At 42.7% G+C, this 11,861-nt stretch overlaps 1 gene segment (V, D, J or C); it reads left to right on the top strand.

Annotated features, from left to right (window-relative positions):
- Positions 1-5,239: 5,239 nt before the first annotated feature.
- Positions 5,240-11,648, top strand: LOC140212712 (Ig alpha chain C region-like). The segment is given in 6 exon segments: positions 5,240-5,352; positions 5,941-6,255; positions 6,339-6,659; positions 7,499-7,588; positions 10,799-10,848; positions 11,094-11,648. Coding segments are annotated over 6 exon segments (894 nt in total).
- Positions 11,649-11,861: the final 213 nt, after the last annotated feature.

Below are 11,861 nucleotides of genomic sequence, written 5' to 3'. Positions count from 1 at the left end.
AGGAACTGGTGTAGGGGGCAGGGTTTCAGATTTCAGGATCATTGGGACCTCTTCTAGGGCAGGTGGGACCTGTACAAGAGAGACGGGTTACACTTGAACCACAGGGGGACCAATATCCTTTCAGGGAGGTTTGTTAGTGCTATTGGGGAGGCTTTAAACTTGATTTGCAAGGGGATGGGAACCAGAGTGCCTGAGCTGACAGTGTGGCTGGGGTGAAAATAAATGATGTTGAAAGTTAAAGCAAATCCGCTGATAGAAAGGTTGTGAGTGGTGGTAACAGTCTTCTGAGGTGTATATATTTCAATGCTAGGAGTATTGTGGGGAAGGCGGATGAGTTGAGGGCGTGGATTGACACGTGGAATTATGATGTTGTAGCAATTAGTGAAACTTGGCTACAGGAGGGGCAGGACTGGCAGCTTAATATTCCAGGGTTCCGATGTTTCGGATGTGATCGAGGCAGAGGAATGAAAGGTGGGGGAGTAGCATTGCTTGTTAGGGAAAATATTACAGCAGTGCTCAGGCAGGACAGAATAGAGGGCTTGTCTACGGAGTCCTTATGTGTGGAGCTGAGAAACAGGAAAGGTATGGCCACATTAGTGGGATTGTATTACAGACCACCCAATAGTCAACGAGACTTGGAAGAGCAAATCTGCAGAGAGATAGCAGGCAACTGCAGGAAACATAAAGTTGTGGTGGTAGGGGATTTTAATTTTCCGTACATTGATTGGGACTCCCATGCTGTTAGGGGTCTAGATGGTTTACAGTTTGTAAAATGTGTTCAGGAAAGTTTTCTAAATCAATATATAGAGGGAACAACTAGGGGGGTTGCAATATTGAATCTCCTATTAGGTAACGAATTAGGGCAAGTGACAGAAGTCTGTGTAGGGGAGCACTTTGGTTCCAGTGATCATAACACCATTAGTTTCAATTTGATCATGGACAAGGATAGATCTGGTCCTAGGGTTGAGGTTCTGAACTGGAAGAAGGCCAAATTTGAAGAAATGAGAAAGGATCTAAAAAGCGTGGATTGGGACAGGTTGTTCTCTGGCAAAGATGTGATTGGTAGGTGGGAAGCCTTCAAAGGGGAAATTTTGAGAGTGCAGAGTTTGTATGTTCCTGTCAGGATTAAAGGCAAATTGAATAGGAATAAGGAACCTTGGTTCTCAAGGGATATTGCAACTCTGATAAAGAAGAAGAGGGAGTTGTATGAAATGTATAGGAAACAGAGGGTAAATCAGGTGCTTGAGGAGTATAAGAAGTGCAAGAAACTACTTAAGAAAGAAATCAGGAGGGCTAAAAGAAGACATGAAATTGCCTTGGCAGTCAAAGTGAATGATAATCCAAAGAGCTTTTACAAATATATTAAGAGCAAAAGGATTGTAAGGGATAAAATTGGTCCTCTTGAAATCAGAGTGGTCGGCTTTGTGCGGAACCAAAGGAAATGGGGGAGATCTTAAATAGGTTTTTTGCGTCTGTATTTACTAAGGAAGCTGGCATGAAATCTATGGAATTGAGGAAATCAAGTAGTGAGACCATGGAAACTGTACAGATTGAAAAGGAGGAGGTGCTTGCTGTCTTGAGGAAAATTAAAGGGGATAAATCCCCGGGACCTGACAGAGTGTTCCTTCGGACCTTGAAGGAGACTAGTCTTGAAATTGCGGGGTCCTTGGCAGAAATATTTAAAATGTCGCTGTCTACAGGTGAAGTGCCGGAGGATTGGATAGTGGCTCATGTTGTTCCGTTGTTTAAAAAAGGATCGAAAACTAATCCGGGAAATTATAGGCCGGTGAGTTTAACGCCAGTAGTAGGTAAGTTATTGGAGGGAGTACTAAGAGACAGAATCTACAAGCATTTGGATAGACAGGGGCTTATTAGGGAGAGTCAACATGGCTTTGTGCGTGGTAGGTCATGTTTGACCAATCTGTTGGAGTTTTTCGAGGAGGTTACCAGGAGAGTGGATGAAGGGAAGGCAATGGATATTGTCTACATGGACATCAGTAAGGCCTTTGACAAGGTCCCGCATGGGAGGTTAGTTAGGAAAATTCAGTCGCTATGTATACATGGAGAGGTTGTAAATTGGATTAGACATTGGATCGATGGAAGAAGCCAGAGAGTGGTGGTAGAGAATTGCTTCTCTGAGTGGAGGTCTGTGACTAGTGGTGTACCACAGGGATCAGTGCTGGGTCCATTGTTATTTGTCATCTACATCAATGATCTGGATGATAATGTGGTAAATTGGATCAGCAAATTTGCTGATGATACAAAAATTGGAGGTGTAGTAGACAGTGAGGAAGGTTTTCAGAGCCTGCAGAGGGACTTGGACCAGCTGGAAAAATGGGCTGAAAAATGGCAGATGGAGTTTAATACTGACAAGTGTGAGGTATTGCACGTTGGAAAGACAAACCAACGTAGAATATACAGCGTTAATGGTAAGGCACTGAGGAGTGCAGTGGAACAGAGGGATCTGGGAATACAGATACAAAATTCCCTAAAAGTGTCGTCACAGGTAGATAGGGTCGTAAAGAGAGCTTTTGGTACATTGGCCTTTATTAATCAAAGTATTGAGTATAAGAGCTGGAATGTTATGATGAGGTTGTATAAGGCATTGGTGAGGCCGAATCTGCAGTATTGTGTTCAGTTTTGGTCACCAAATTACAGCAAGGATATAAATAAGGTTGAAAGAGTGCAGAGAAGGTTTACAAGGATGTTGCCGCGACTTGGGAAACTCACTTACAGAGAAAGGTTGAATAGGTTAGGACTTTATTCCCTGGAGCGTAGAAGAATGAGGGGAGATTTGATAGAGGTATATAAAATTATGATGGGTATAGATAGAGTGAATGCAAGCAGGCTTTTTCCACTGAGGCAAGGGGAGAAAAAAAAACAGAGGACATGGGTTAAGGGTGAGGTGGGAAAAGGTTAAAGGGAACATTGGGTGGGGGGGAGGCTTCTTCACACAGAGAGTGGTGGGAGTATGGAATAAGCTGCCAGACGCAGTGGTAAATGCAGGTTCTTTTTTAACGTTTAAGAATAAATTGGACAGATACATGGATGGGATGTGTATGGAGGGATATGGTCCGTGTGCAGGTCAGTGGGACTAGGCAGAAAATGGTTCGGCACAGCCAAGAAGGGCCAAAGGGCCTGTTTCTGTGCTGTAGTTTCTATGGTTTCTATGGTAAGAAGAAGAAGAATGACCACTGAGAAGAAAAGCGGCCAAATATATCTTCCACGCTGTAGATATTTTGCAGGAGCCCTCATTAGAGGAAGTCATCTTTTAGGATGCAGACATAAAATGCTGAAAGAACTCAGAACTCAGGCAGATTATTTGGGGATGAATAAACTGTTAACGTTTCGGGTCGAGGCCTTTCATCAGGACTGATGAAGTTGACATGAGGTACGAAGAATGAAATAGATTGACTTTTCAATTTAAAGTGCAACTGCTGGTTTTGGACTGAAATAGCCACCGAAATAGACTTCCAAGGCCGAATCGTTGCACGAGAGAGATTTGACCTTCAGTAACAGGACAACTAATTAGACCCTGATACAAAGGCAGCAGGGCGTGCTGTCATTAGAGGTGTCCAGTGAATTGGGACCGCGAAACTTGCAGACAGACTCATTCACAATGCATCTATCTCATACTCAGACGCTTCAAATACTGACAAACAGTTGCAGCTACAGTTAACGCATGAAATGGAAAATGCAACCGAACTGGAGGCTCTTTATGGGTTTCCTGTTTTCGTAGCTTGGACGCTGCTGCCCAGCGTTCAGCCTTTTAGACTTCATCTTATGTGACACACTGGAAGGCCCTGCAACCGACATGGTTGCAGTGGAAATTAACCTCATAAATTGTGCTCTATGTTGCGTCCGGTTTACACGCGCTTCGTAATGGAAACAGCTCTCTAACCTTAATAAATTAATAGAAATTTAACACTGGGGAAATATAATCTTGGGGCATTGATCATCTCCAACAGGATCTGCGTTGATACTTAGTCATGTTAACGAGACCCGCATAATCCAGTAACCATATGACATAGGAGCAGAATTAGGCTATTCAGCCCATCGAGCCTGCTCCATCATTCCATCATGTCTGATTTATTTCTCTCTCAAACCATTTCCTGCCTTTTTCCTGAAACGTTTCCCTGATCAGGAACCTATTAACCTTCTCTCTAAATATAACCAATGGCTTGGGTTCACAGCCATCTCTGGCAACGAGTTTCACAAATTCACCACACCCTGGCAAAATAATTTCCTCCTTATCACTGTTCTAAAGAGGTGTCATACTTTACTGAGGCTGCGCACTCTGGTCCTAGAGTCTGCTACAATTGGAAATAACATTTCCACCTTCACCCTTTCAGTATTTCACAGGTTTCGATGAGATTCCACGCTGCCCACACCATTCTTCTAATTTCCTGCCAGTATAAGCCCAGAGGCATACAACGCTCCTCATAACGTCAGCTCATCCTTTCTTAGATAAGATGCCCAAAGCTACTCACAATAATCCAGGCACGGTCTAACCAATGTCTTTTAAAGCCTCAGTACTCTACAAAGCTATGGAAATCACCATTTATTTTAAACGCTTTTCGCTGTATGAATGTGGCGACTGCAAGAACAGGTCAGAAATTGTGAATCCCAGAGCGAGTAAAACTTTATGACAGCACAATCCATTTCGACTTCAGCACGGGTTACGATTTCGATGGAATACTCTCTGTTGGCCTCTCATGGCGCAGCTCCGACCAGGCGAACTCGGTGTTATCCATTTCAAAGTACCAGTACCTACATTCACTGATGTACGCACCCAACAGCTCTTCCCAGACCACGACCAAGCAGTGCAAGTGCAGTAGGGACTGTAATACACCACTGCAGGTTCCCCTCCAAGTCGTGAATTACCCTGGCTTGTATATCTGTGTTCCGTCAAAATCTCTGGTTCTGAACTCTTTCTCCCAGTACAGCAAAGAGTACCTTTAGAAGAGGGGTTGCAGTAAGTAAATACCGTCGACTCATCGCCTGCTCCTGCGGGGATTCAGGCATGAGGACGTCCGCCTCCCAGAAACCATGCTCAATCTATGCTCACTTTGGAAGTCTTTCTGAACAATCTCCATAGCAGTTTGAGCCTGTGACGCATTGACATGGTAACCAAGTGCGACCCGCGCAAGACGCGGAATGGATGCAGAGGATCCGCCCCGGAAGCTCGTCACCGAGCAGGGACCACGGCAGCTGAGCGCTGCACAGTGTCGCGGCTAAACTCACACCAACACCCGGCAGCCGAGGGCAGCGACAGCCAACCACCGGGCTGATTCCAAATGCTGATGGAAGTTTTATTGCTGTTCGTTACCGTTCAGGTGAACCGTGTTTACGGTGAGTCAGTGTTGGGAACTCCCATCTCGTCCTAACAAGTTTGTTATCCAGTACATTAAACGTCCCGTGCAAGTGGGAAAATAAGCTTCAGTGAATCAAATAAATATGGATTACAAAGCTAGAATCTCATTAATGCTGATTCTAAAGCTATCTAAATATATTCAAAAAATTTTTCTATGAGCCTCCCTCATTTTCTTTTGGTGACGATTATCTGTCGCGGCGCACTAATCCTCTCTGACAGTAAGTAACCCCAAACGCTGAGCAGAATATTTGCCAAGCCCGACCTGAAAATGCCACCAAACGTCCCAATTTAAGGTCACCTGCGGATAGATAGACAAACTAATTTCACCGGCTACACATCCTGTCAATGAATAAGGGAAAAGTCTTGCGCATTTGACCAGGTTAACGTCGAACATCTTCTGGTTCTCTGTTAGATGTTATTTAGACGCCTTAACCAACAAATGCAACTGAAAATATCGGCGAATTTTTAAAGTGTTTCTTAATTTTTAAAGTGCAGGCAATGTGATTAATTTCCGCTTAGTTCAGTTCCGGATAATTTTAGTTGACTGATAATAATTTGTGTTGCAGCATCCAAGCCGTTTTCTGTGATTCCGGGTGCAGTGACTGCAGACGTCGGTCGGACGGTTGAATTGTCCTGTGAACTTACGGTGTTTGCGAGCAGTGTTTTCTGGTACAAACACCGTGCTGACGAACCCCCGGTAGCGATCAAAACCACGGACTGCCAACAGAACGGTTGTAGGTCTACTTACAAAAAAGGCTCCGGAGATCGCACATCGGTGCTGGAAATCCGGGATGTCCGTGTGGAGGATTCGGGTTCCTACTACTGTGCTGAGAAAAAAAGCTATCCACCGCTTGTGCAAGGACCTACACTCCTTGTTGGAGGTAAGAGAACTCGGCAATGGGATTATACTCACCCATGTATTTCGGTTAAAGCTCCGATTAACTGTGTTCCAATCTCTGTCCAGACAGCTCCACCATTCGGACCTACGTGCAGGTATTTGTCCCACCGTCTGAGGTGAACGGGTCGGTCCCCCTGGTGTGTCTGGTTGGCGGCCTGTCTTCCAAAGAGATTATCATTTACTGGAACATATCCGGACAGATCATGGAAGGATGGAGCGATCCCGGCACGCTTGATCCAGGCCAGAGCTACAGTGTTAGGAGTCAGGTGCTGGTCCCAGTGGAAACCTGGAGGAGCGGGGGTGTCTGTACCTGCATCACACAACTAGGGGGTGCGGGAAAGACGAGGACTACGAGCGTCTCCTATCCCACGATTGAACCAGATCAAGGTAAGGCGATGTTTTACACATGCAATATTAATACTCATCTGTGATGGAATGACGGAGCAGTCTCGATTGACCGATCGGCCTCATTGTTCCCCAATATCTGCTGGAATAGACCGCCGGTTCACTGAAGTCACAGTAAGTATTAATATGTATGCATTCGTTTATGACGATCTGTTTATCTCCAGCAACACCACTTTTGTCTGCCCGACCCTTGAGCTCTTTGAGCAATTTGGTATAAAACTCCTTTTTATTTATCTGATGTCCGTGATGTTCTCGAAGTGCGGTTGGGAGCAGCTTGCGGGAATTAGACACGGCCACCATGAAAGAAAAGCGTTGTCTTTCTTTCAAGTTGGGATGGTGAACTTAAAAATGATTGGAAGGGGCAAGGTGACTGAGGGGAAAGCGGGGAAATGATTTGAAGAGCCGTATGGTTTCATGCGCTATTTCATTCGATGAGTCATTCTTTAGTTGGCGTTTCCATGGGTTTCTAGTAGTCCATCATAGCTTAAGGATGATGGGTCAAATTTATTTGCCATATACATTTACATATCTTTGTAATTTGCCGTGGTGTGTTGGCTAGGGCTTGACATGCAACACATATAAATGAATTAGCATCCACTGATGATATCCTTAGGTGTTAGAACATCACTGGTGTGGATGGTAACTGTCTGTACATTCTGAATCTAGCACCAAACTTGACGGCATCGGTTTAAATTTTTGCTCTTGCTGTTTAGAATTAGTGTATACCTGTTTAGAATCACTCACATTACAATCAAATGAAACACCGAATAAAATGCTCTTGGAAGCAATTATTTCACCAAGCAACAATTCTTTCTCTCCAGACTGCTATCTTCCCGCGGCGATCTTCCTTGGGCTCCTTATATTGCTGGTTATCGTAATTGTTATTTGGAAATTTAAAGAATGCAACTCAGGTGAGGATTCGCTTTTTCCAGGCATGTCCATATACATATTAACAGTTCTCGCTGTTCCTTTTACATGGCTCTATATAATTGCAGCCAATGGGTTTAGAACAGACGACACAGAAAATAATTGAGTCAGGGAGTGAGGAAAATTGGATTCAAGTCCCGGAGGATAGGACTGTGAAAGATGGGATGTCTGAAGTCCTGGAAGTCGTGTTTCTCGCTATCAGTGGTGTCCTAGTGTGTTTTGTTAATATTATTATTGTTGCTGTATTATTCCAAGCTCAAGTTGGTAAAACCTGAGATACGGCCACAGCCAAGCACACTCATTTCTCAATTGATAGGACCGTGCGTACTATTTTAGAGATGGTTATTATTGTCACTTTCTGAAGATTTATATAAACATTGCTATGTAGCCCTAATTGTTTAATCCTACTGTGTCGTAACTGTGGGATTACCTAGTTGAGGATATTACTTTTGGAATTATCTATAGCCTGTGCATGTTCCCCAGCCTTTCATTTCCCTTTTAATTCAGCATATATCTCGTGTTTTATCTCTTGTTAATTTTTGTATTTTTTCTGTGTTTGGAATGGCTATATCTTTCAACTACGTTTTTCTCACTTATTTATCCTGTAATATGACATTTGCCGGTTATAATGGATTGTCTTACCAATAATAAAAGATCGATCATAACATAGCAATGCAGCCGAAATGCTGGAGAAACTCAGCAGGCTGGGCAGCATCTACGGAAAATAGTAAACAGTCTATATTCCGGGCTGAGACCTTTCATCAGCATTTTGTGTGTATTACTTTGATTTTCAACATCTGCAGATTTTCTCTTGTTCGCTCAAAATATAATTTGAAGTATTGACTCTAAAACTGAATCAGGCCTGCACCTGTGGTAAGGTACAATGTCTTTTATGCGTTTAGATTCTAGAGCACAATTTTGGTGCATGATGCTTCCCATTTGATTGTGCCTGTGTAGGTAGTTAGATTGAGTTAAACTGCTGCAGCATCCTGTAATGTGTTGGAATGTCCCTGGTTTCAGGAATTCTTCCCCTCCTCTAGCTTGCAGGTCACCCTTAAGCAAGGTGTAGCACCTGCTTAGCCGCCCCCCAACCTCGATCAGGGTTGCATGAAGCCATGGAATTTGGTGGAGGGCGGTTGTATGAGTAGCTGGTGCACATCACCAGTCCTGGTTATGCGACCACTGACGCCAGGCAGACATTCTCTGAAGAGTATTGATAATATCTGAGCATCACACGGCACAGAACGACGATGATCATGATATTTTCACCAGTGAGCTCTTATTACTATTATTTTTTTTCTCGGTTTTAGCTGGTAAAATCTGAGGTACAGGCATAGACAAGTACACACATTTCACAATTTCTCAATTTCTTCGAACTTTCAGATTATCCAAATGACATTTAGTATTGCGGCTTTCTTAGGATTTACATAAATGCTGTTTTGTGCGCCTAATTTTTAATGCTGTTGTACTGAGTTGGTACAATTCGTAGATATTACTATCGGAGCAATGTATTTATTCCCTATTCATATTCCATAGACTTTCAATTTCTTCTTTTAATTCAGCGTGTATCTGGGGGTTTTCGCTCATTGAGTGTTGTATGTTACGTATGTTTCGAATGGCTATATCTATTGAGTAAGTTGTTCTTGCTTGTTTGCCCGGTAATGTTGTATCCGGACGGTAATTATGTATTGCTCCATTAGTAATAAGGGATACATCATAATATAATTTGCAGGACACTGACTCTAAAATGGGTAAGGCTTCTGTTTATAGTAAAGTGTAATGTCTTTCATAAGTTTTTATTTCATAGTAAGAATTTTGGGAATGATGTTTGCCAGTTGATTTTGCCCTTGTAAATAACCCATTGAGTTAAACTGCGGCAGGATCCTGTGATATCTTGGATTGCTTCTGTTTTCTCTTGGCATTTTCCGCATTGATCGTCTTACAATTGCTGGTGTTTTACTGTGTTTTTGATTTTTTTTTTTGCTTTAAACTACAACTCAAATATGTCCAACGTTTACTTATAGTTCATACCGCTAACCCGGACAGCATCATTGTACATCTCTTCTGCGCGCTCTGCAGTTTTTTTGTAATGGTGGAACGGAAAATGCACTCAATACTCCACGTGCGGTCTGGCCAGGGTTTTATATCGATGCAGCATGATTTCCATACACTTACACTCAATATCCTTACCAAAAAAGACAAACATGCCATTTGCCGAATTATCCTTACCCTTACCTATCTTAAGACAATCGGTTATTGCATTCCCAAACCCAGGACCAATTGGACTCGCCACAGAATGTTTCAATATCTCCTCGTGGATGCATTGAAGAAATAAATAGCTATGTCATTAGAGAGAATCCAAAGGAGTTTTATGAGGATGATTCCGAGAATGAAAAAGGTGGACATATGAGGAGCATTTGGCAGCTTTGGAGTTTAGGAGAATGGGGGATCTCATTGAAATCTACGAAAGTTGAAATGAAGAGACAAGTTGGATGTGGAGAGGATGTTTCCTATCGTGGGCGTCCAGAATTAGAGGGGACAGCCTCAAAATTGAAGGCGACAAAGGTAAGGATGAGTTATTTTAGCTAGAGGGTAGTGAATCCTGAATGCTGTGCCGCAGATAGCGGTGGAAGCCAAGACCGTGGGGATATTTACAGTGAAAGTTGATAGCTTCCAGATCAGTCAGTACATCAAAGTTTATGGCGAGAAGGCAGGTGTATGGCGTTGAGAGGAATGCAGGATCAGACATGACGGAATGGTGGAGCAGATTCCATGGGCGGAATGGCCTAATTCTGCTTCCATGTTTTATGGTCTTATAACGTTTCATTATCTCCTCGTGAGTGTATTGAGGAGATCATGCCCTCTCTACGCCTCCTGCACGTTTTACGAATTTGGGAATCCTTAAATATTATGCTTTCATTAGTGTATACGATTTCAAGACGGGTTCGCTTGTGCATTTGGTAACTATTCTCATCCTGGGGGTCATTGTCATATTGGGGAATGAATAAGAAAGTGACAACACATCTGAGAGCAATTGGTGAATGCGAAATAATAAGAAACTATTAGCATAGACCGATTAACTGGTATATTGGTGTCAATTGTCATATTTGGGATTTATGACATACAAGACATTTCTGTGATTAATTATAAATCGGCCAGATAATAGTTCTAATTCATACTCTTTCAATGCACAGGGACACATCGTCAATCAGCGACGCGCCAGGGACACGGCAGTGAGGCTCAGGTACGGACGTTCTTTGAACACCGTTCTAAGATTCGTAAACTTGATGTTTGGGATTGTGTACTAAAAAGTGATGGTATGAAATGAGTCATCAGGAAATTATGAAACATAAGCCGTATTTTAGTAATCTGCTGGAGTTAGTTAAGAATGTGTCTCGTAGAGGAAGGTTAGTACACTCGTTACTCTGTTGAACAACGGGAAGTTATGCTGCGATAACTTTAATCGTCAATGTTTGATACACATTCCAGACCGAAGCGCCGATCCTTTACGCCTCTCTCGACTTCGCTGCATCATCCTCTCACCGCAGATGAGAATCTGGCTTGTTTCTGCTCGGATGGATTACGGAGTATTTGACCGAATCTGGGGTCACACTAAAACCCTCTGATCAACTCAAGACCTGACTCTCCGCGATGGACAAAAATTGTACGGGCTCATCTATCATGGGAATAAAATGTTGGACTAACATTGCTGTCGCGATTCAGGCATATTCTAAGCCTTAAGTGAAGAACAAAGGCTTCTTGCATAGATTACATTGTCTAATCTCAAAACCTCCCTCGGGGTTATTTTTTGATTTTTTTTTCTTTTGTATAAATTAAATATATTGGAATATGATTAAAAAGAATGGCTTTGCATTGATCAATGGCAATTTTCGAGGTTATTCCACTTGTGGGTACAACTTACGCTGCAGCTTAATCAGTTATTGTACATTATGTTTATTAGGATTGCCTTTATATTTATTGTGCTTCTTTGCGCGTATATTGTGCTTACTGTGCTTATTGTCTTTTACGCTGCGACGGATCCAGAGCAGCAATCATTTTGTTCTATTTATAAAGTCGTATGCTGAAGAATGACAATAAACAATCTTGACTCTTGAATCTTGAACGTGTATAAACCGCTACTCGGCAAACACTCGAAGCATTTGGAGAAATTCTTCGCCCACATCCGATAAAGACTTCTTTGCCCTTTTAGAGAATACAGCCTAGTTTTAGACCATCAACCATTAGACTACATGACAT

The sequence above is a fragment of the Mobula birostris genome, chromosome 2 (genome assembly GCF_030028105.1).
Source record: "Mobula birostris isolate sMobBir1 chromosome 2, sMobBir1.hap1, whole genome shotgun sequence".
In the NCBI taxonomy this organism is placed as follows: domain Eukaryota; kingdom Metazoa; phylum Chordata; class Chondrichthyes; order Myliobatiformes; family Myliobatidae; genus Mobula; species Mobula birostris.
The sequence above is the reverse complement of the archived record's forward strand: the minus strand, read 5'-3'. Positions and strand labels throughout refer to the sequence as shown.